Raw genomic sequence first — 24681 nt, 5'->3', positions numbered from 1 at the left:
GCTTGTGGCTGGGGACGCTTTGTCACAAGGAAGGCTGGCTTCCTGTGTGGGTCTGCGTGGGGGCAGGCCTGGCCGTAGAAGGAGCTTGTCAGAGCCCAGTCCTGACCCCAGCTCCGTCTGCACACCTTGTGCTCTCCTGGCCTTGGAGAGCAGCCTAGGATGGGGGTGGGTGGCTGTGACCAGGCTACGCAGGGCCCTGTGTGCTTCATAAAGAATGTGGATTTGCTTGAAGGCCGTGGGGTCCCAGGAGTGTCTGCATTAGTCTGGGGACTGTAGTGACCTGGTTTATATTCTTTTAACATTTGTTCTCATTGCTGTGAACCATTTGGGGGAGGCCCTTGTTGTCTTGCAGGCCAGAGCAGGGGGCGGAGGATGACGTGCTGTAGACCTGTGTGGAAACAGCAGGATGTGCCGATGGGTGGGGCGTGGGGCACTGGCAGGGGAGGACCCCACGGTGGTTTCGGTGTCTGGGGCCTGGCGGGGAGGGGCAAAAAGGGAGAGGACAGTGAGGGATATGGAGTTTCAGCCTGGACACACATGGTATAAGATACCCACCTACTGCATGTTCTGGTTCAAGTGGAAAGGAGAAATGGACGAGGCCCCAGGGTTCGGGTCCCCTGCAGTACCCTGCTCCCCTGCAGCCTGCTCCCCCTGCCCAGCACACCTGTATGGAAATCGAGCAGGGTTTGGTGCACAGAGGGGAGGGAGCCGGGAAAGGAAGCTGTGTTGCCACCCCTCTAGTCCGCATCCCTGGCGCTCACTTGCCACAGGAACAGCCCCAGGCCCTCCCCACACACCGCAGCCTGCAATGCTTCCTCCTAAAGCTGGAGCACCATCCACAGTGCTCACAGCCCTTCTCGCCTCGCTGGGGGGAGTCCGGGCTCTTTGCTGCGGGAGATGTTCTCACTGCCTGGGATCCTCTGTAGCCTCCCTGCCCCCACCCCTTTGCAGCCGCCAGTCTCTAGAACTGTCTCACGGGCTCACCCACGCCCCCCCAGGATCTGGACTCAGGGCCCCTCTTGTGAGCAGCGGCCTCCCCCAAGCCTGACTGCTGCCTGCTCCCATCCCTACACCAAGGACCCCTGGGGAGAGAGCATTGGGTCTTACTCCTTTCTATTCCCAGGATCAATAAGTGCTCATGACTGTTCTCTCAAGAAGTGGTCATGCTAATTAACCTTGTATTTAACCCGCCCCCGCAACAGGACAGCCGCTTTTGCAGATGCCGCTCCTGGAAAGAGGGGGGCGGTTTCTACCCTGGGGACGTGGGGGGGAATCTCTTTGGGGGATCTGAGCATCATCAAACCACTCTTGATGCTACCCTATGGGCCTGCTGTGGCATCCTGGGATTGTGGGAGCAGGCGATCCCCTGGGGGCTGAGGGAGCCAGGTGGGCGATGGCCAATGGGGCCCTGAGAGTGACGAGGCGACATGGTGGGGTGGGGAGGGGAGAGAAGGGAGATGATGGTATGAGTTTCTAGCCTGGCAATGCATCCTCAACTTGCAGAGCTCTGCCCTGCTCCTCAGACATGAGGTGAATGCGGCGCGCCTGCACTTCCTCCTGCAGGCCCTTCCCGCTGCCCTGCCCCCATCGCCACCCCCAATTCCATGCTCCCTTGGCATTTATTCCCCTTCAGAAGTCTTTCTGGCTGTACTGTGACCCTGCCTTGCCCGCTGTGAAATGGGTGCACGCTAGAGGTGGACAGAGCTTGCGGGGTTCGAAGGCCGTGCACCTGGCTCCAGCCGTGTGCATGCACTGTGTGCAGGACAGCCACGTTCCCTCTGGCCCACTCGCGAAGGCAGAAGTGGCACGTGCCTCCTGACAGCAGGCAGGGGTGCTAGCAGACTGGCTCTGGGCCCGATGACAAGAAGGTTGCCCCAACTATAAGACAGTTACGTGTGAGTGACCTTGGGCTGGACCCCTGTACTTCTGGGCTTCTCCTTCCTTACCTGCAAAAGGGCATGATGCTTCACCAGGATGCTGTGAGGATCACATGGGGAAATATCTGGAAAAGCTCCTATGAATGAGGCAAATGTAAGAGAATCTTGTCTTGGCCGGGGGTGCTGCCCACCCCCAGGACCATATTATTAAATAGGTTGGTGATGTGGGTTGAATCTAGTGAATAGCATTTTCTCCCTCCCTCCTGCCTTCCCTCCGTACCTTCCCAGTGACTGGCCTGTGCCAACACTTTCAAATAGAATCAGACCAGCTGAAACAGGCCTTGGAGGATGCCTGTAAACAGATAAGAAGGAGTCCACTACTTGCCAGTTTCTTCATTAAACAGTTGGCCAGGGCCGAGTCTGCTGTGAGAATCCATTTGGAAATAGCCTGGAAGGCAAAATTACTTGAAAGATAACTTTTGGAAGAGAAAATTTCATTCTGCTTACTCAGCATGATGTAGCAATTAAAATGCTGGTTTTCCTCCTCTTTGAGAGCCACCCCTGAATAATTTACAGCTTCACCCACCGGAGGCTGCTCTGAAATGAAATGATTTCCACTAAGAGCTGGTGTGGGTCTGCGGGCTACGGGCCGCCCTTGCGCCGGGGCCTCTGTCTCCAGCCCTGCTGTCCCAGCAGCCAGGCCGCCGCCTCTGAGAGCAGTCAGGCACCGGCAGCACTGGGACCGCCTGGTGCTCTTCCAGAAACCAGCTGGTAACAGTGCATATGGTGGTCACTTCACCCTCTAGGCTTCAGTTTTTCTTCTGTAAAATGAGGGCAATGAGAGCATTCGGAAGCCTAGAGCCCAAGGCAGTGGATTTCTGCTGATAACATCGCCGTAGAGGTTTCCAAGTTTTCACAAAAGCCTTGCAAAGTGTCTGCTTTCCACTTGGGAACCAGGAAGTTTATCGAAGACTGTGCATTTAGCTGGACGTCAATTCAGGGTTTCACCTCCCCAGTCTATCTGATCGGAAAACTTGGGCCATCAGGTGTACCTTGTCAGTCTTACTTTGCTGTGAAAAAACTTGTTTTTCGGAGACTGTGTAAATCCCTAGTAGAGAAAGGTTGGGGGAGCGGTTAAAAATCTGGAGTACGTGCTTGGCTTTGATTAGAAATTGCAAAACTGGTCTCCTCAAGGGGTACTTGGCTGGCTCTGGTGGTGGGGGGGGTTGCTCTGTGGTCTCTGGTTGTGAGTTCAAGCCCCAAAGTTGGGTGTAGAGGTTACTTTAAAAATGTTTTTAAATTAAAAAAGCTTGTCTCTTGCAAGCCTCTGCATCCTGTTAGCCTGGCTTAAGACACTGTATGGGACTGAAAGCCGTATCTCTTAGGGGAGATGTGTGTGGGTGTATTTCAAAAGGCTGTCCCTGCATTAGTCAGAAGTATGAGCTTTGTATTAAGTTGGTGAAATTATCTAAACAAGCCTCTTCAGATTCATTCACCAGTAACTTCCAAACTGCCCCGTGGGGAACACTAGGAAAGAAACATTGTAGTCTCTCCCAGGTGGATGTTTTCAGGTCCCAAGGGGTGAAAGCATTCTGACTCACCGGAGTCACCTTACCAGAAAGCGAAAGCCACGGGGGAGTCCCTGTGTCAAGTTCAGTGTGTCCTTGCGTGGGTCTCCTCCCCACCGCCCGCGTGTCCCTTTCTCTGAACTTGCAGGACAGGCGGGAGGGGTGCACGGTGGAGAGAGGACCTGCAGGTGCGGGGCGCTGTCCAGGCAAGGGGACCGAGGCTCTGTGGTGGGAGGAGGCAGGGGCGCCGGGAGGGGGCAGGGGAAGGGTGCAGGAAGGTGCATCCTGCCGAGCCCCCTGCGGTGGTGGCTGTAGCCATGAACCCCCCGCCTGCCTTTGTTTTAGGACCAACCCGCAAGATGCCCCCCAGCGCCAGTGCCATGGACTTCTTCCAGCTCTTTGTCCCGGACAATGTGCTTAAGAACATGGTGGTGCAGACAAACATGTACGCCAAGAAGTTCCAGGAGCGCTTCGGCAGCGACGGCGCCTGGGCCGACGTGACGCTGGCGGAGATGAAGGCGTTCCTGGGCTACATGATCTCCACCAGCATCTCCCACTGCGAGTCGGTCCTCAGCATCTGGAGCGGGGGCTTCTACAGCAACCGGAGCCTCGCCCTGGTCATGAGCCAGGCCCGCTTCGAGAAGATCCTCAAGTACTTCCACGTGGTGGCCTTCCGCTCCAGCCAGACCACGCACGGCCTCTACAAGGTCCAGCCCTTCCTCGACCTCCTGCAGAACGGCTTTGACTCTGCCTTCAGGCCCTCCCAAACCCAGGTGAGGCCGGCACGGGGTGCCCTATCCTGCCTTCTCCCGCTGTCCTCCTCGGAGTGCAGGGGAGTGATGGATTCAGGCCCCACGCCACAGAGGCCTCAGAAAACAGGGTTTGGCAGCTGACCACCCCCTTTCTTGCCCCTCCCTCCCCTGAATGGCGCTTTCTTTCCAAATGATGTGTTTTCCAGGCTAATAAGTTTCTTATGTGTATTTTTTTTAAGTTCATTCATTTATTTTGAGAGAAGATGTGAGTTGGGGAGCGGCAGAGAGAGGGAGAGAGAGACTCCCAAGCAGGCTCCACACTGTCAGCACAGAGCCCCACGCAGGGCTTGAACCCACCAACTGTGAGGTCATGGCCAAGCGATAGTTGGATGTTTAACCCCTGAACCACCGGGGCACCCCAGTTTTCTTAGATTAAGAAGAACCTCTGACGGTAACTTTCCTGGTTCTCTGAGTATGTATGTACTCCCGGGCCGGTGGAAGGGGCTGAAGCCTTGGAGGTGGCAGAGGGAAGGAGGTTCTGCTGGTAACCGGAGTCACTTAGGTCCCGGGGTGGGGGTCCACCTGGCACACTGTCACTGGCAGGGCCTTCGGACCAGGGTTCCATAGAGCCCCAGACCTGTTAGGGCCCCCCGACACCTCCCCAATTTCCCCAACTGGTTCTAGAAGGCTCTGTGGGCCCTCAGCTCCTAGGCCGCTGCCTTCCGGTGTTGACTTGTGGCCAGTACACTTGGCTGTGGTGAGAGAGGAGTTCCAGAATCATCCTCCAAACTGCTCTGCTGCTCCCACAAACTGAGGAGGTGGCTTATTTCTGAGATGCCTCTAACCAAAACTTGAGGAGGTTTTTGGCCCACAGGAGCCCTGTTCCTTTTGGCCTCTTCAGTGTGGAAACCAAAGTTTACGTCATTTTTATTCATGCATTTAAATAGCTGCGCATCTGCCCACTCTTCCCCGTGCCTTTCCTTTAGGGGCCTTCTTCATAAGCCTCAAATTCTTTTTGATGGTTTTCTCTTCCCCTGACTCCATATCTTGCCTTTTTTCTCTGCACAGCTGAAAATCACAGGGATTTTGTGGGGGAAGAGCTCACCCTGTTTCAGGTCTGCGGGAGCCTTAAAACAGTCTCTGGCAGCCTTTCCCCTGCTGTGCTGTGAATGTGCTGGGCTTGTTATGATTTCCAGGTGTTTGCATATTTTTTCTGGTGCCCAGAAAGCCTTTCCCTCTTCTCTCTGCCTCTGCTGACATACTGAGTTTCCAGGGCCCAGTGCAGGGCCGGGCACGTCCGTTTTTATTGCCCTGAATATGCGCTCGGTTGAAAATGAACCAAAACAGAGCCCTTCTGGCTGAGTACAAGGGGGTAGATTACAGTATTCTGACCATCCGTGGGGCCAGACATTTCAAGAGCCACTGGAGGAGACTGCGGGCTGAGTAGCTCTCCAGAATCTGCCAACCAGCTGCTTGGATGATCGATGCTTAACAGCCTAAAGATAAGGTTGCCCAGGATTCTTTGAGCCTCGGGACTGGCAGGCTCGTCCAGGGTTATAGTCATGTGTGTTGTGTGCTGCCATGTGCCGGCCTCGCTGTCTCCCTTCTGAAACTGCAGTGTCAGAGGCCCTGAGACCTATACCCAGAGTGGACACCATGTGCACGTGTGTCCCTAGAACCTGGGGTAGCTTGTGGGGATGCTGTGGTGTCGGCTAGCCAATGCTGAGATTATAGGCCCGGACCCTCCCGGATCGGCACATTCCCAAACCTGTAGTATCTGGACCGCAGCTCGCGTGGGCAGCTCTGCCCTCCTCCCTCTGCATGACTCAGGTGTGTGGCAAGGAGTCCAGGACCACTGAGAGCCCGAGACACGCTCGCTTTCTCCTCGCCCCCTGTCTATTCTTTGTTTCTAGGCTGGCGAGGCCGAGAGGAAGAAGAGGGTCCTACGATAAGTCTTTGTTTAGGGAAGGGCTCCTTGGTCATGTTGGGGTTTTTTTCCCTCTTTATGTTTCTACTTTTTAAAAAAATATATAAATAGTTTGTATTTGGTTTTTCTATTTATCTTTGTGTTTTGTATTTACGAAGTTGTGTCTTTTTGCTACCGTTTGTATCCAGTGCCCTGTGTGTGGGTCAGGATCCCAGCAGGACGCGGGTCCTGTGTTCTAGAAGGGCAGTTGAAGAAGACTGGAGGTGGGGACTGTGGATGACGTGTGGTCAGGGTACGAGGACATGAGTAGGTTGATGGCAACAGTGGGAAACTGATATTGGTCGTGGGCCCAGGAGAGGGCGTGCGCCCCGAAGCCCGGAGGTGAGGGCACAGGCAGGCAGGGGGCCTCTTCCTTCTCTTGCCTTGGGAGCCCATGCTGGGAACAGAGGCCTGATGGTGTGGTTTATAAGAGGTTTTCTCCAGGCCACACTGCAGGGTAGGAGGGGTGGAGAGTGGGTCTTGGGGGCAAACAGAATTCCCAGTACGCTCTGCCCAACAGACCGGAACCCGAGGCAGAGGGAAAGTCCGAGGGCCCTTGGACTGGTTTTCCAGCTGGCTGATCATCAGATGCCATTGTCCTCTTTCCTCTTCTTCCGTCTTCCTTCTGACTGTGGGCACCATTGAGCCAGTTCTGTGTCTGTAGGCACGAGAGGGCCAGCCAAGGGAGATAAAATCATGAACCACGGCGTGTGATTGATTTGACCGGGATCAGGTCTTCCCATTAGCTGGGGGGTTCCTACAAGTCCTTGAACCCTTCCTTTGCAGAGAGGTGGCTTCACCCCATGTGCACTGAAGAGCACTGTCCTTTCTGTGAGGGGCCGGACCTTCCATCCCATGGGCCCCCACTGGGGTGAGGGGCGTCTGCCTCTGGCCTCCAACATTGGCGCATTATGCTCGGCTCCTGCCCTGCTTCTCTTCTCAGTGACGTGTCTGCCCCCTAGAAAGACCTCTTGTTCTGCTCCTTGACTGAAAAAGCTAAAATTCTTTTTAAAAACTTTTATTTAAATCCAAGTTAGTTAACATCTAGTGTAATAATGGTTGCAGGAGTTGATTCAGTGATCTATCCCTTACACATAACGCCCAGTGTGCACCCCAGCAAATACCCTCCCTAATGCCCATCACCCATTTAGCCCGTCCCCCCACCTCCCCACCAGCAACCCTCAGTTTGTTCTCTCTATTTAATAGTCTTTTATGGTTTGTCTCCTTCTCTGTTTTTATCTTATTTTTCCTTCCATTTCCCTATGTCCATCTGTTTCTTAAATTCCACATATAAGTGAAATCATATGGCTATTTTTCTCTGACTGACTTATTTCGCTTAGCATAATACTCTCTACTTCCATCCATGTTGCTGCAAATAGCCGGATTTCATTCTTTTTGATCACTGAGTAATATTCCATTATATATGTCTACCACATCTTCTTTATCCATTCATCCATTGGTGGACATCTGGGCTCTTTCCATACTTTGGCTATTGTTGATAGTGCTGCTCTAAACATTGGGGTGAGTTCATGTGCCTGTTTGAATCAGCATTTTTAAAAGAATTGAGTAGTACCATTTTATTTATTTATTTAAAATTTTTTTAATGTTTGTTTATTATTGAGAGAGAGAGAGAGTGCGCAGGGGAAGGGGAGAGAGAGGGAGACCAGAAATCAAAGCAGGCTCTAGGCTCTGAGCTGTCAGCACAGAGCCCAATGCAGGGCTTGAACCCACGAACTGTGAGATCATGACCTGATTCAAAGTCGGAGGCTTAACTGACTGAGCCACCCACGCGCCCCCTGAATCAGTAGCTTTTTATCCTTTGGGTAAATATTTCGTAGTGTAATTGCTGGGTCATGGGGTAGTTTCAGAGGAATGTCCATCTTTTCTCCAGAGTGGCTGCACCAGTTTCCATTCCCACCAACAGTGCAAAAGTGTTCCCCTTTTCCCCACACCCTCTCCATAGCCACATCTGCTCTCTGCTTGTTACCGTGAGCCACTCTGACAGGTGTGTGGTGGTGTCTCACTGTGGGTTTGATTCATATTTGCCCGCTGATGAGTGACGCTGAGCGTCTTCTCATGTGTCCATTAGCCATCTGGGTGTCTGAAAAAGCTCAGGATTGCAAAGGGTTCCTAGTTCTCCGGCTTTTCTGCTTGGTGAGAAGTCCCTGTTTGGGCTCTGGAACCTTTGTTTGGGTAGAAGATGACGGAACAAGGAGTTTGGTTGAGTTCCCATGTGCCACCCCAGAGCCTCAGGGCCCCCCTCACAGGCCTGCGCTCTGCCTGCTGAGGGACTTGGAAGAGCTCTTCAGCACGTGTGGGTGGAAATGCTCCTGGCTCCCAGGGTCACTCCGCACCCAGCCCCCGCCACGCTCTGCCCTCGACACCCCCGGCCCTGCCGTCTCTGGAGCCTTTCCCTTCCAGCGGACATGACCCCGTGATGAGTCGGAGCTTTCAGAGCCTCACAAACCTGACAGTCCTCAGTCGATCAGTTGCCCACACAGCCACGTGTTGCACGTGCGTGGCCACACGGGGGTGTATACAGAAGTGCAAAACAGAGACGCTCCCTTTCCTCAGAACTGGGGACGGGTTCCATAGAATGTCTTCAGGGAGGGAGTATACAGGTACATAAACGGATGCTTTCTTTGTCTTTCCTCTCGCATAACCTCCTGCCATACCCCAAAATGAGCTTGTCATCCACAGGAGACTCAGGAAGTACATTTGGGGAGCAGAGAGATGCTGGCCAGTCGACAGCGTGGAGGAGAGAAGTGCAGTTTTCCATGGGTAGTTTTCATGCAGAGTTCGATTGGGCGAGGCATGTGATAAAATAGAAATGCGTCCCTGATTTTATGGAAATGCACATGGCCTAGAGGCACGCTGGCTTTCTGAAGAGGAGGGAGAGAGGGCGGTTTTATGGACTGTGGCTTTGGAGGGGGTGAGTGGGACACGCGTCTTCAGCACGGCTGATTGAGCAGGGAATACACAGCCCACGAAAGGCCTTCTTTCTGCCCTCTTTCCCCTTCCCCCTCTGCTCCATTTCCCCCACCATGTGGGGGCCTTGTCCATTTTGCTCCCGTGGTTCCAAATGGGGCTTTGAATGTTTTATGAGCCCATAGAGTCCGCAAGGTGTGAGGGCCCATGGCCTGCAGCCTCTTCAGCCCTCGCGTTCATAAGTGTAAGACAGGGAGGCCGGTTTAATGTCCACGTGCTTTCATCAACAGAAAAACTGACAGGGCCAGACTGAACACCACAAGTCTGTTGTTGTTTTTAATGGAGCTCAAGGCAGCATTAACTGTCCACATCACAGTTGCTGAGTCCTGTCCTCCAGTCTGCCCTTGTCACACCGCGCTCTGACATCACCTGGGAACTTGTTGGAAATGCAGAAACTCCGGCCCTGCCCCCAAGCCTACTAAAATCAGAATTCACCCGTTAGTAAGATCCCTGGTGACCGGTTTGTTCATTAAAGTTCCAAAGGCACCGATGGAGACGAGTTGGCACACTTTTGCTGTCAGTAGCCAGACAGCTGGTACGTTAGACTTTGTGAGCCATGCGGTCCCTGAGGCATCTTGTCAGTTTTGCCATCTTAGGCTGGCACTAGCCGTTGATAATATGTAAGTGGATGAGTGTGGCAGGTCCCAGTAAAACTTTATTCACAACAGGCGGTGGGCCAGACTCCATGGCAGTTTACTGGCCCCTCATCTAGGGCATTGGGTAGGGTTCTTGGAAGCCTGTCGTTTCCCACATTCTTTATTTTGATGAAATCCACACACACATGCCAATTCATACTTGAGCTTGAAATAGGATTTGAGGGAGAGAGGTAGCCGTTTCCCAAATTTACCCAAAAGTCTCCTCGGAAAAGCTTTAGCTTTTAGAAACCCAAAACTTTGACCCCTCTGTGCAGCCTGTTTTTTTATTATGCTATTTCATTTTACTTTATAGCCTCGTCATTGAAAACATCTTAATAACCATGTTATAAAGAAACAGGAATAGGTGAAATCAGTTTAAAAATTGCCTTGGGAATCCCATGTCTGGAAGGACATGACGATGCGGAAGAAAGCCAGAGGCTGGGTGGTGGCCGCAAGGCCACAGGCCCCGGGTTCGTGTCAGGGGCGCTCAGCCTGGGACACAACGAGGTTGTGAGCCAACGTGAGTGCAGCCTGGAATACCTACAGAAGTAGTGTGTGCTTTTCTTTGTTTCTCATGGGGACAGAAGACCAATCCACAGGCTCAGGTGAAATACAGGTAAATTTTGAATCTGTGAGGGAAAGAACTTTCGAGCAGTTGGGACTGCCTATCAGTGGAAAGAAAGGTCTTTCCAGAAGATGGGCAGGCGTGTCCAGCTAGAGGTCAGGATCCTGGCTGGGAGTACCCCACGAAGCCAGAGCTTGCCTTGGGGACCATTGGCCACCAATATCAATAATTGTTATCACTGTAATAAGATGATTATAAGTATATTTAAAATATGTAGAGAGAGTAAATGTGTGTTTTATAAATATATAAGATAAAAATTAAGTTACTTTTAAAATTTGCATTTACTAAATATCTACCATATGTCAGGGCCTGTGCTAAGTGCCTTGCCTACGGCTCCTTACTTAGTCCTCCCCAAATGCCGGTGTAAATATGGACACTACCCTCGTATAGATGCAGAGACCCGGGATCAGAGAGGAAACGTGGCTTAGCCAAGGTTGCACAGCTGGTCAAAGGCAGAGACTAGAATCAAGCCCAGAGTTGGTGACCCGCTGCGCGCGCTGCCTCCCAAACACTGAGCCCTCTGCTCTCTCGTCCCTGGCAGGTGCTACACGAACCCCTGATCGACGAGGACCCTGTGTTCATCGCCACGTGCACAGAGCGGGAGCTGCGGAAGAGGAAAAAGCGGAAATTCAGCCTCTGGGTCAGGCAGTGCTCTTCCACCGGCTTCATCATCCAGGTGAGCCCTGGGATGGGCCAGGGGGTGACCGTCCACGCCCCCTTCTCAGGGGCCTGCCCCAGAAGCTCCGGCCGAGGCTGGGCCTGGGCTGCTCCGTCCTCGCTCAGCCCTGCACGCTCCTCCTGTCCTGTCTGGCCCTTCTGGTTAGATGACAGCAGCAAACACCGATGGAGCCTCAGGCCCTGACAGCGTCGGCCAGAGACTTCACCAAGAGTGGGGCCCAGGAGGTGACTGCCATCTCTCTTGAGAACCCACCGTGTGGTGGTCCCGGAAGCCCCCTCCCACCCCGACCTGCCAGCTGCCTGTCCTAAGCCTTCACAGGCCACCAGCAGCCAGCTGCCTGAATGAGCCTTCGTCAGGGGCTCGGGCAGCCCCCAGCATTGCCACCTGCTCCCTGGCTCTGCTGTAGTCCAGGCGGGTGCTGACACGTGTCTCAGAAGCAGTGGCCGAGTTCCGCCACGGGGAAGGTGTGAGGCATTCGGCCGTCAGGATCGCCCCGGGGTGCGGAGCACACAGCAGGGGAAGGTGGGGGCTGGCGAGCACCAGAACATGGCCCCCGAGGGATGGATCCTGGTCCCAGCTGGTTTCTCCCGCCTCGCTGCTCAGGCTACCTTCTCCCAGCTGTCAGGCCCGCCAGCCCTGTGGTCACGGCTGACCCCACCTCACTGCCCCTTCCTGGCTGTGGCCCCAGGCCCCATGCACGGGAGCTTTACCCACCCTCTTCCTCCTGAGCCAGAGGAGGATTCATGGGAAGATTCACTTGAGCATCCCTTTGCCCCACCAGGGGAGGTGCACGGGCTCCGGGCACCCGTGTCTGTGCAGGGGGGCCATCCTGCAGGCTCAGGGGACCCTCCACTCCGCCTGGGGCCAGCATCTCCAGCTGGACCCCAGACTTGTGTCGGCTTCAGCACAGGCTTCGGGCAGTTGCTAGAATAGACCTGCCCCAGAGCAGGATTTGCTCTGGATGGGCCCTCTGTCCCTGCACAGCCTCTGGTGACCCCTGCCACCTCAGTAGTGTCCTTAGAGTGATGCTCCCCAGGTAGGTCGGCCCCAGTGTCCCGCCGCTCCAGTTACAGAGAGCTGAGTGACCAGGACTGTGTATGTGCTGCCTAATCCTCAGCCCCACTGCCGTCTGTCTGTCTGCATTCCAGGCCCAAGTGACACTTTCTGGCGCTGTACGGTTCCCAGGGCAATCTGTCCTCAAGCAGCTCTGCAGGGGGTGAGGTGCGGGGGGGGGGGGGGGGGGGGGGTGCCCCTCCACCTCCCTTCCTTCCTGACTCCAGGCTTTCTGTCTTACCCCCTGACATCAGCAGGGCTCAGAGGTTCTGATGATTGATTTCATGTGTCCGTCTGGCTGGGCCACAATGCCGAGATACTTGGCCAGACACCTTCTTGATGTTTCTGTGAAGGTGTGTTCTGGATGTGATTAACGAATCCATAGACTCTGAGTAAAGCAGGTGACTGTCTGTAGGGGTGGGCCTCATCTAATCAGTCAAAGGCCTTAATGTGGGGAAAACCTGGCCTACATTAAACAAGAGGGAAATCTGCCAAACAACTGCCTTTGGATTTGACCTACAAGTTTTTCCTGGGTCTCTGGCCTCCAGCCTATTTTACCAGACTTACTGAGCCTCTATAATCATGTGAACCAATTCTTAAAATAAATACCATCTCTCTCACTAGAGAGAAGGGATACCCACATACACGCCCCTCCCACTGGTTCTTCCGCAGAGGGATTTCCTGCAACCCCTGGCGTAGAGGTCAGTGTTCTAGAAGGAGAGACGGACGTATCAAAACCATGCATAAACACAGTGTGACAGGTGCAGCATTAGAAATGTGTGCATGATGTTACAGGGCTATAGCAGGGCACCTGGGGGCTGAGGAGGGCAGGACGGGGCATGTGACATGCCCGGCAGAAGGCCTCCATGCCGGCAGCGGGTGGAAGGACCGGGGCAGGGCCTGAGACAGCACTCTGAGCCACATGCTGACTGGTACACCTGGGGAAACGTGAGCTCCCAGACCGTAAGTCACTTACCCCGGTATCCAGGCCAACGGGCGGTGCAGCAGGAACCGGAGCCAAGGGGCCAGCGGACTCCCATGCTGCAGTCTGACCGGAGCCCGTGTCCTGCTCCCCAGGGTCCTCTGAGGCAGGGAGGATGAGAGAACAGCCATTTTGGGGTGTTCTCTCCCCACACACAGTGGGTGTCCACATGGAAAGTGTTTCTGTGACTCACCTCATTCAAGTGCCCATTTCAGGAGGCCCAGGGCAGTCCGCAGCGTGTTCATCCCTGCAGTGGAAACCCGTTGAGGATAACAGAGGCCCCTCTTCTCCCCTCATCGAGAGCCCGCACCCCAGCATGCACTCCTAACGGCCTCGTGGAGGGTCCGGAGGCCTTTGAACCCCAGGGTTCAATAGCAGTGGAAGGAGCAGGCAGGGGATATTTTATAAAGTGAGGCCCTGAAAATCCGGACACATAGTTGCTCCTTGGGCTGCAGATACCTTTGTTTAAAAATTTTTTTTAATGTTTAATTATATTAGAGAGAGAGAGACCGCGTGAGCAGGGGAGGAGCAGAGAGAGAGACACACACAGAATCGGAAGCAGGCTCTAGGCTCTGAGCTGTCAGCACAGAGCCCGACATAGGGCTTGAACTCACCAACTGTGAGATCATGACCCAAGCCGGAGTTGGACACTTTACTGACCGAGCCACCCAGGCACCCCTGGTTGCAGACACTTTGTACCACAGGAGACCGCAGCGAATGCCTGCTTTTTTGGTGCAACCACCGCCATCTCCAGATTCAAGGTCTGTGGTGCGCTCAAGGGCATATACTCTGTGTCCTGTGTCGAAGGCCGGCCAAGAAGTGTCCCCAGCCCCAGCAGCGCACCCTCTAGCCGAGGCTGCTGGCAGAAGGTCTCTAAGAAAGGGTGCCCAGGCTCCACTTACCCCTTCATGTGCACCGTCGCTGTGAGCAGGGGAGACAGAAGAGATTTGTACAGAAGATGAGACCTCCAGTTTCAGGGGTCCTGTCATTGAGAGTTTGGAATTCTTTCATCTGAGACGTTAAGTTAGCTCATCTTGGAAGGCGTGTGGCCTTTCTGTGGGCGACTGTCCCTGCAGAGTGTTGTTCTGTCTCTCCTCTGCCAGAAGGATTGAAAAGCCAGTGGGGAAAAGTTGGCCAACACTTTAGTTAATGTTATATTGAGCCATGGGATTCTTTGAGGAAAACGAGGGTCTACTAATTAAACACAAAAGAACTGGAGTAGTCAAAACGAGCAGATTTCTCCTATTTGAATGTGTCTGTCTAGCCGCCTGCCTCCTCCATGTGAGACCTGGGTTCCCGTGAGGGGTGTTGGCAGTCAGGAGAGCCCCAAGAAGGGGGTGGCAGGGCACCAAATGCCTGCTGAGTGTGCCACACTTGAGCTCTGAGGGACCTAGGGATGCTCTGCCTGGACGGGAACGGCCGGACAGTCCCCAGGGGGTTGGGTGTCTGCCATGTTGAGCAGGGACAGAGCCATTCTAAGTGAAAAGCCGTGGTCTCCTGCTCAGTGAACTAACATCCAAGGTGGGTGGACTTCAGAAGCCAGAATTCAAGATGGAACCTCCCAGACGAGAGGATGCAGGTCCCACACCCTGCATGTTGCTGACCCAGCCCAGATGCGCATCGGCCAGGGGTGCTCGGAACCAGGTCCTACACCGCGTTGTTGGACCTGCCGCTCCAAAGGTGTCCCTCCTCCCTTCAGCCCGACCTGTGGATTCCCCATGGCCCCTTCAGCGTTTCAGGAAAGGGTAGTTTGCCAGGCTCTGTGCTTAGGCCCTTGGCCGGTGTTACTCTCTCTTCACCACAGCCTTATGACGGACACAGGCAGTGGTCCTGCCCGTTCCACAGTGAGGAACTGAGGCACAGGGGGTAAGCTGCCTTGCCCAACGGGTCAGCCAGAAAGCGCTAGACCTGGGATCAAACGCAGCCTTTCTGGCCCCAGACCCCACACTCTGACCCACCAGGCTGCCTGAGGGAATTTTCTCGAGTTAGACAAAAACCATGCTTCTCTCTGTTACCCAACTTGCTTGTTGTTTGATGGATGATTTTAGCATCAACTGTCACTGGATCTCTGTTATTTTGAGACCTACTTTTTACATTGAAAGGACTTGAAGAGCTTGTACTGAAGTGGTTTTCCTTCTTATTTGAGTTTTAGTCTTTGAGCAGGATTAGCTCAAAATGCAAGGACCAGAGTGGGATTAATTAACTAGAGTGGCTTTTGCTTCTGGAGTCAAAACCCTGGGCTGCACAGGGCCCTCGTCCATCTGTTTCCTCGTGCCTGCTGGAGACGTGCCCTTCCAGCCTGGCCACCGCGGATGTGGTTATGTCACAGGATGGAGTTGGCCGGGGTACAAGACATCTGTCACATCATCCCTGAGTGTCCTTGAGCAGGTGGCTGAGAATTTCTTTCCTCCTCCGTCTTTTTGAGTGGGGCTACTTTGCCCAGCCCTCCTTACTGCATAGGGGCTCAGAGGTGACGGTAAAGTGTCAAGTGCTCATGGACGTGCGTCAGGCACTGACTGGACCTGAGTGAATTCAGGCCTTCTCTGCAAGGAGCTCAGACTCTACAACCGCACAGACCTGAATGGCGCAAAGCCCCACAGAATGCTAGCCCCTGTCCCCGCCCCAAGCCTCCCCAAGATTAGCGCTTTGGGATGAAACAAAAGCAAGTTTCTTGCGAGGGTGAGTCGTGCTGAAGGTGCACAGTTAGAGAAGAGAACAGCCTTGGCACGCCAGCCTTCCCCGGCCACGGTCAAGGTGGGAGGTAGCGTGAGAGAAGATGGGCAGCACGAGTCGGCAATACGGGGGTGGTTTGCAGACTTGACTGGAAAATAACCGGCTCCTAAACCAAGGGTGGCGTGAGGCAGCCATGTCCAGTGGAACTTTCCTTGACAGCTACCAGCTCATGTGACTTGAGACCTTGAAATGTGCCTGGGGTGATGGAGGAATTGAAGTTTTCATTTTGCTTAATCTCAGTTGAATAAAAACAGCCACACATGCCTAGGGGTGGCAGCAGGTAGAGACCTTTGCTGTTAAAACAACAACAGATTCTTACGTACACAGCTTTCATCACAGGCAGTGGCCTTGCAGGGTACATAGCATATTATTATCCTTACAAATGAGGAAACTAAGACTCAGTGCATTAAAGTCAAACCCCAAACCACACAAGCCAGTAAAGGGCGGGGCCCTTGCCCATCGAACCCGGCACCAATGCCTTCCCGTCTGCATGCAGCAGGCCCTGTTCCTCTCGCGGTGAGGGAATATGATGCACATTTTATGGCTCTCAGCAGGGCCCACCGCCTCCCCACCCCCACCTGGATGTCCCATATCTCCAGGAGCTCATTCTGCATAATTTCAAGCAGTGCACACCATGCCCGCCAGCACTGCTTCCCCCCTGCGGGGGTTCCGCCCTCCACCTCCTCCAGGCACAGCTTGGGAATCAAAGGTTCGAGCAAAGGATCGCAGACCCTGATCCTGAGCGACTTCCTGGTCCTCGGAGACTCCCTGCTCCAGCCAACACACAACGGCAGCAGGGAAGCCTGATTCTCTTCTGTTCTGAAGGACAAGGAGGGCCAACGGTCAAGACCAGCAGAGCTGAACCAGGTTTTCCCCAAGACAGGGAGAGGGCCAGGATCCCAGTGGCGGCTTCGTGGGTGCGTCGTAAGGAGCTCTGAATCTGTCAGTCATCGCAGCTGTCAACGTCACCAGTGCTCTCCTGGGAAGCGGTGTGGTGGTGGGGAAGGGGAGCCAGGCCGCACTCTCAAAGCCTTGAGGCGTTTCAGAAGCAGGCCGAGGTAGTTGGGTATTACGGTGTCCGCCAAGGCGCCCCCACAGTGTCTCAGGCCCTTTCTGTTGTGACATCCATATATGACACACACCGTGAGTGGTAACGTCCCAGGGCAAAGGTAGTGCTGTGTCTTCATGTTTTTCCTTTTTTCCCATATATATCTGAATGTTAGTAAGTCCTAGGAGCAAGAAAAACTGTAGGGAAGAAATGAAAAGCTTGGCAATGAAGAAATACAGTTTTCTGCCCTGGTGACCTTGTCAGACAAGCTGGTGGCCCGAGAGTGAGGTGTCTGCAGCGATTTCCCTATTCCCAGGGGAGGGCAGTGCCCCTGGCGCCTCCGTGCTGTTGGGACCATCTCGGCGCAATGACAGGCTCTCCACGTGTGCACAGGAGGGGCCAGGGCCTCCAGGAGTCCCATGAGCCAGCACTCACACACCTACTTGAAGGGTGTTACCTCCGGCGTCGCCCTTACCTCAAGCGCCCTGCCAGTGTCACCGTGGGCGTGTGGCTCTCCCAGCCAAGCTGCCTTTCTCAGATTCCTGATCCTTATTGCAGGCTTTCGGACACAATTCATGTGTGTCTGTTCAGTAGTTGCAGCAAGGGCGGAGTTGGGATAAGATTCCGTAGGAGGCTCTGGGGTTTTTCACAGAATTGTAGATTTAGTCGCTCCACTAAAGAGTCCAAGTTGACATCTCCGACCTGCTGAGGTAGTTCAGTCCCAGCAAACCCGGAGCCTCCTACGGAATCTTATCCTGTCAGGCGGAGCCTTTTCTTGGCCAGGTTTTGACTCCCCAGCTGACAGTTCCTTCTAAATGGTTGCCCTTGGCTGGGACTTTTGAAGTTACAGTTTTTTTTATGTTACTTATTTAAATGTAGATCCTATTTTCTAATCACTTTAAAAGTAAACTCACGCTGGAAGGAAGTGGGTGGGGTTAGGAAATATGGGGGAGGGGGATTAAGGGTATACACTTCTGGGCACCTGGGTGGCTCAGTCGATTAAGCATCCAACTCTTGGTTTCAGCCCAGGTCATGATCCTATAGTTTGTGATTTCGAGTCCCACATCTGGCTCTGTGCTGAGCGTGGAGGCCTGCTTGGGATTCGTCCTCTCTCTCTGCGCTTCCCTCACTTGTGCTAGTGCTTTCTCTCTCTCTTTCTCTCAAAATAAATTAAAAAAAAAAAAGAAGAGGTGAAAACTTGCAGTTATAAAATAAGTCACGGCGCATAGGGAATATCGTCAGTAATAGATATAGTCAATAATAGTGTCGTAACTTTGGTGACACGTCGGTGATTACACTTCTCGTGATGCTCATACGTCTGAGACTAGTATACATATGATATTTTTCAGTTAAAATTTTTGAGAAATTACATGGAGCAAAACCATAAATAAACTCATTATTTCATAGCAATGAGTGCCCCCAAGTTTGGGACTAGCCTTGGACTTTGGTTGCTGCCCCTGTGGGCCTCGGTCTTCCTCCAGATTTCCTAAGAGGAACATGAAAACCTTTGGTCCATCCCTCTCTTCCGCTCCTGTGCGATGGAGCAGCTGAGGCTCCGCCCCCTAGGCAGAGACTGGCCAGAATGCGGGGAAATGCCGTGCCTGTGTGGGCAGACTAAGGTCAGCAACTCCAGGACAGCCCCGTCAGAGGACCGCATGTCGCTGGCTTTTGAGGAAACGTGTATCTCCCAGGCCAGCAAGAGGCTGGCCGTGACCAAGAGTGGCCGTCCTCCGCCCCTGTGTGCCGGACACAGCGCACACTAACAGCCCCTAGCTTAGACCCGGAGCTGCCTTAGGGAACCAATTCCGCAAGTTCCAAACATGCCTACGCATGAGTAATCCTGATAGGAAAGCTCTTCTGTAATTATATTTAGTCTTCCTGTGATACTATATTTTAGCATCTAAAAACATAAACACTTCAAAATGTCCATAATTCCAAAGTATAGAAATAGCCACTTGAGGATATAGTCAACATATCTATATAAACACACACACACACACACACACACACACTCCATTTTATAAGGATATCATGAACCTTTTTGCTAGCTTATTAAATAATTTTTGTAGATCATGATTTTGAAAGAAATTGCACTATGTTCCATTATACCTACAGATAATAATTTTAATCAGCCTCATTTTCGTGTGAGTTATTAGGTAGTTGTTAATCTTTTTGCCATTATAAAAAAATTCTGAGATACATAGTTATATATGGGTGTGTATGTGTGTGTAGAGAGAGAAGGAGGGGCAGGTCCTCACGTGCATTTCTGATTGTTACATTCTATCTAATCTGCATTTCTGATTATTATGTTAGAATTAATCTCTGGGTACCTGGGTGGCTCAGTCAGTTGAATGTCTGCCTTCAGCTCAGGTCATGATCTCGCGATTTGTGGGTTCGAGTCCCACATTGGGCTCTGTGCTGACAGCTCAGAGCCTGGAGCCTGCTTCGGATTCTGTGTCTCCCTCTCTCTCTGCCCCTCCACTGCTCACGTGCTCTCTTTCTCTCTCCCTCAAAAAACAACAACAACATTAAAAGAAAAAAAAGAATTAATCTCTAAAAGTGGTCTCTCATCAGTTATGGGGGGTTGGGTGTAGGGAAGATGGTGTTGCCGTTGGTCCACATACATTGTATGTTGAGATCAGTCTGTTTTGCAGGGAATAAAGCCCACATCATCTCCACTCTGCTGTTTTGTTTTGTTTTTTATGTTTATTTTGAGAGAGAGAACAGGTGAGCAGGGGAGGTGCAGAGAGAGAGGGGAGAGAGAATTCCAAGCAGGTTCCACACTGTCAGTGCAGAGCCTGAGGTGGGGCTTGAACCCATGAACCATGAGATCATGACCTGGGCCCAAACCGAGTCAGACACGTAACTGACTGAGCCACCCAGGTGCCCCACCTCCGTTCTGCTCGTCTTGTCTTAATAAGATGAGCCAGTCCTCCATCCATCAGCTACAGTGTAGGAGTTCACCAGATCCCCGGAAGTGCTGCTTTTGAGGTAAATATGTGGATAGTAGGCACAACTCTTGAGACGCTCAAAAGATTCCTGGCCCTGGTATGTGCATACCTTCTCCACTCAAATGCTAATCCAGGCATTGCTGCGGGAATTTTGATTCTGTGGATATAATTATGGTCCCGAATCAGTTGATCTGAAGAAGGCAATTATCCTGGGTGGATCTGATGTAATTAGGTGAGCCTTTTAAAGGAACAGCTCTTCCCGGCAAAGAGATTTGCAGGGAGCGATTCATCGGGAGGGAGGGTTTGCAAGGCCGACTTTGAAGATGGAGGGGCCACGTGGTAAGGGATGCAGGTGGCCTGGGGGAGCTGAGGGCAGTCCCCGCTCACAGCTGGCAGGGAAATGGGGACCTCAGTCCTCCAGCCACAAGGGAGCATCCCAAGTGAGCCTGAAAGAGGATCCCGAGTGCCATCTTGAGGGCACGGCTGGCAGACACGCTGACTGCAGCCCTGCAGCACCTGGAGCAGAAAACTCACCCCTGCCACGCCTGCCCTTCCCACCCATAGAACTGCGAGCTAATAAACGGGTGTTTAAGCTGCTGAGCTCCTGGGACTGGTTCAGCCACAGAAGCAGATGCAGGATTTTTTCAGCCAGGTTGTGTGACCTTCTGGATCAGTTCCTCCTCCGTAGCACATTTTGCCCTTTACCTCTCTCTTCTCGTTCTCCTTCTCTGACCCTTCCTCTCTGTGTTTCTCTGGGAGCCCCTTGTCCACGGCTGCCCCCCAGATGCTGGTGATGTCCAGGAGTGTGGTTCAGCCGCTCTCGGGATGTCACTGCACCCGCGCACCATGGCCTCCTCCCTGGCCTCCTATGTGCGTCCTCCTCAGTCTGTGGCTGCTGCTTGCACCCCAGACTCAGCACAGTCACAGCTGGACTCGTCCCCACCTCCTCCCACTGCCACCATGTTATCTCTCCAGGTTCCTCTCTCCAAATCAGACCCCGCCGCTCACATCACTGCCTGGATCTGACCTCTCCCTAGAGCTGGAACAGCGTCAGCCCCCATACCTTCCAGGCAAAATGTGAAACTTGTTTCCTTCCCATTAGAAGTGGAGGGAAAAAACCACCTTCCAGGCTGAAGAAAGGGCATCAATGCATCATATTAATGTACTCGTCTGTCTGGACACCAATGCAGTTGTAAAACGTGGATGTAAATATTTGCATGTGGAGGAAGAGAGGCCATGGGAGCCGAAGGGCCCTCGAGGGCACAACAGTCGTGACGCCACCTTATTTCCAGAGATGCAGGCGTCTGCACTGATGGTGGCCGGCACCACCCCGAAAGCGGGGACGCTGCTTTTTGAAGCGATCCCTATGGTCTTCCGGCTTTGGTTACTGGGAGGGGTGCACATTGCCAGTGATTTGGGACTTCTGCCAGGGCTGCCTCCGCCTCGGAAGGGGGTGGTTGGAGCCGAGAAGTCCCTCCCTTGCCTTCAACTACTTGCCCTGTGAGCTCTGGCACTTCCCATGTGACGAGTGGCGGAGGCCAGTGTCTGGAGTGCATGTGACGGATTCTCTGGCGCTCTGGCTCCCGTTCTGAGCCAGAAGGCCACCCCGGCCAGACTGTGGCAGGTCTGTGCAAGCCCTCCGTGCCACCCCAGGCCCCTCCCCAAGGACGTCCACGCTTCCAGAGAGCAAAGAGGGAGGGAGAACACGCTGCTCTGAGCAACCAAATCCAGTCTGGAAATCAAAGTGGTGACATTGTGAAGGCACGCCATCCTTTGAGGCTCCAGTTAGCCAGGCCCCCGGCCGTCCGCCTTCCAAAGGACCTGCGTTAGTGCTGAGAATGAACAGACTCTGGCTCACCCGGTGCATCGGGGAAAGTTCCCTGCAGGAAACTGTTAGGAAGAGATGATCCTCTCTAGGTTAGGGTGAGGTCCAGGAGAGAGCCAGGTTCTCTGAACCCTTTGCTGTTGGGATCCAAGGAAGAAGATTTTTTTTAAGTTTCTTTTAGTCATTTTGAGAGAGACAATAGGCAAGGGGCAGAGAAAGCAAGGGAGAGAGAGAATGCCAGGAAGGCTCCACACTGTCAACACAGAGCCTAACTTGGGGCTCAAACCCATAAACTGCAAGATCATGAACTGCGCTGAGATCAAGAGTCAGACACTTAACCAACAGAGCCACCCAGGCATCCCGGGGACAGTGTTATACTGATGTGAGAGTTGGACCTGCTCTGGCCAGTCTTCCTCCTGTGATAGATGAAGGGCTTCGTGTTTGTCGGGAGAGCCCGTTGGCTCGTGCGCGGCTCTGTTCCCTCTCTGATGCCGACACATCTCTGCATATGAGGCTCAGACCCAGCCAAACACGAAGGGTCTGAGAGGCGCCTCACCATCTCAGCAGCTGTTGAGCCCGGCCCTCGGGAGGTGTTCAGACCCCTACCAGGCTTGTCCTGGGGCCTCTCGGAGCCACCCGTTTAGCCTGTGGGTCGCTCTGAGTGTTCACGGGGACTTCGATGCTTGACCAGAGTGTTTTCTAGCCACTCGGGTTTGGGCATCCTGGTTCTGCCTTGGAAAGTTCTTAATTGCCATTCCACAGTATGGCGCTCTAACCCAAATAGGCACTTCTGGGCTTCCTGATCCAGGCTTGGCGCCTCCCCGTCCCTTATGGGCTGAATTGTGTCCCTCAGATTTGTGTGTTTTAGTCCTCACTCCCCCGGACTGCAGAATGTAACGGTATCTGGAGATAAGACTTTTCAAGGGTTAATTAATGCATGTTAAAAAGATGTCATTGGCGAGGGCCCTGCTGTCACGTGCCCGGCGTCCTTCCAAGAGGAGGAGACAGGACGCAGTCACGCACAGACGCACGACCGTGTGAACCCACGGGAAGCAGATGGGCATCAACGAGCCAGGCAGAGGCCTCAGGAGAAACCAGCCTCAGACCTACAGCGTCCAAAACTGTGAGCAAGTACATTTCTGGTGTTTAAGCCCCAGGTCTGGAAGGCGACGGATCCACCGACCCCTCGCTCTGCTCCGTAGCCTTGCATCAGAAGAACCGATTGTGATTTGATCAGAGGAGAATGAGATGGTCGCCATCCATATTGTTCGTAAGCCAGGATCCCGTTAACCTGGCCGGTCATGGTGCCCAGTGACCGTCTCCAAAGGCTTTAGTGTTTGTTTTCTCAAACTATCCTTGCTAAGTCACTTTTCTGGCATCCTATGCTAGAATGCTGTTATTTTTTGAACTTGGTTGTGGGATTTGACGTTTAGTCCTGTTAAACGTGGCCTTCCTTGACTGTCCCCGTCCCTGGGGGGAGGGGTGGGCTTTAGAAACCACGTGGTATGTCATGGTGGGCGTGAGGCCTTCCGGTGACACTCTTCCCATTCCCTGGTGGAGGATTTTCTTTTGAAGACACATGCGACAAAGCTAACATCCCTGTGGTGAGTTTCAGGGCACACGGTGCCCAGCGTGAGTATGATGGGATTTCAGGCAGGATGTCTGGGAGAGGCGGGTCTGGATCCGAGCCCCGGGTGGAGAAGTCCTCGGTAGTGGCCACACTCTTGTGGCCAAGAAGAGAAGATAGGTTCTGAGAAAATGGCCTCGCTCTGCCAAAATCACATGTGACATGTGACAGGGATGGAGATTGGCTTCTCTGCCTCTGTGTTTTCTTCTCTATCAAAGAGATTCCTTCTGGGAATTGAGGTGGAAAAGGCAAAGAGGCCCCAAAATGAAATGTCAGAGCTGTGCCAACTTAGCTGCAAAGGCATTCTGTATCGTCAAGGCATGATCTGCCAGGCTGCAGGAAAGTAGGGTACTCCCCCTGAGGACATCTCGGTGAGTAAGTGGGACAGGATTAGCCCTCGGAAGACGAGCTGCTTTTAAAATTAGACGTACGTGGGGCGCTGGGCGGCTCAGTCGGTTAGGCTTTTGACTCTAGGTTTCAGCTCAAGTCATGATCTTGTGGTTTGTGAGTTTGAACCCTGCGTTGGACTCTGTGCTGGTGGCATGGAGCCTGCTTGGGATTCTCTCTCTCCCCCTCCCCCTCAGCCCCTCCTCTGCTCGCTCGCACTCTCTCTCTCAGAATAAACAAACTTTAAAATAAATAAAATTAGACTTCATTTCTGGAACGTCAGATACTGTGTTTTGCAAGTGATCGTAGTTCTCTGGCCAAAGGCAGGTATTGGAGACGCGCCCAGGGCTTCCCTGGAGCCCGTGTTCGTTTTTCACAGCAGAGTGTCACTGGCTGGCTGCATGGGCGGCCTCCACTCAGCGGTTCTGTGCCTCAGGACGAACAGGGCTGGCCTCACTGCTGACCAGGTGTCTGTCACCGCTGGCACTGGACAGGCACAAGTGAGCACTATTCGCTTGTGAAGTGCTACCTGTAACGGCACCTAGAACGTTCCCCAAGAAGAACTTTTTTCCCTTACGGAGATCACTAGGTAATACCCAGATGATAAATTCTTTATAACTCGGTCCATCATTGGGAGAACCACACTTTTCTTGAATCTGTCCCCATTGCCTGTGATGACCTCTTTGGTGATGCTCACGGCACAGGGAGTTGAAGAATCGCTTGCTAATCCCAGCACAGGCTCTTTGCTGGTCCTGGCACCCCAGGTGCCAATCCTGTCTCCTCTGCCGCGTGAGTTGAATACTACCTCTTCTGCCTGTGTGGTGGCTTCTAGAAGGAATAAGGAATAATTGCCAATTCACCCTGTGAATTAAAAAGCTGAGTTCAATTGGAAAACACAGATAAGTTTATCCCTTACGGATGAGGGAGCCTTTAGCTTGTATTCATCGTACACTCGAGTCCCTCCAGTGCTTCCGGACTGGAGGAT

The 24681-nt window shown here is 53.2% G+C and overlaps 1 protein-coding gene across 1 annotated transcript in view; it reads left to right on the top strand.

Annotated features, from left to right (window-relative positions):
- The first annotated feature begins 3790 nt into the window (after window positions 1-3790).
- PGBD5 (piggyBac transposable element derived 5) overlaps window positions 3791-24681 on the top strand; it is a 34143-nt gene continuing 13252 nt past the window's right edge. The window contains exons 1-2 of the mRNA XM_029931210.1: window positions 3791-4218; window positions 10953-11087. Coding sequence (XP_029787070.1) covers window positions 3805-4218; window positions 10953-11087 — 549 coding nt within the window. The 5' untranslated portion in view covers window positions 3791-3804. The remainder of the gene's footprint in view (window positions 4219-10952; window positions 11088-24681) is intronic.

The sequence above is a fragment of the Suricata suricatta genome, chromosome 2 (assembly GCF_006229205.1).
Source record: "Suricata suricatta isolate VVHF042 chromosome 2, meerkat_22Aug2017_6uvM2_HiC, whole genome shotgun sequence".
Taxonomy (NCBI): Eukaryota; Metazoa; Chordata; class Mammalia; order Carnivora; family Herpestidae; genus Suricata; species Suricata suricatta.
This window is presented reverse-complemented; position numbering and strand designations above follow the sequence as displayed.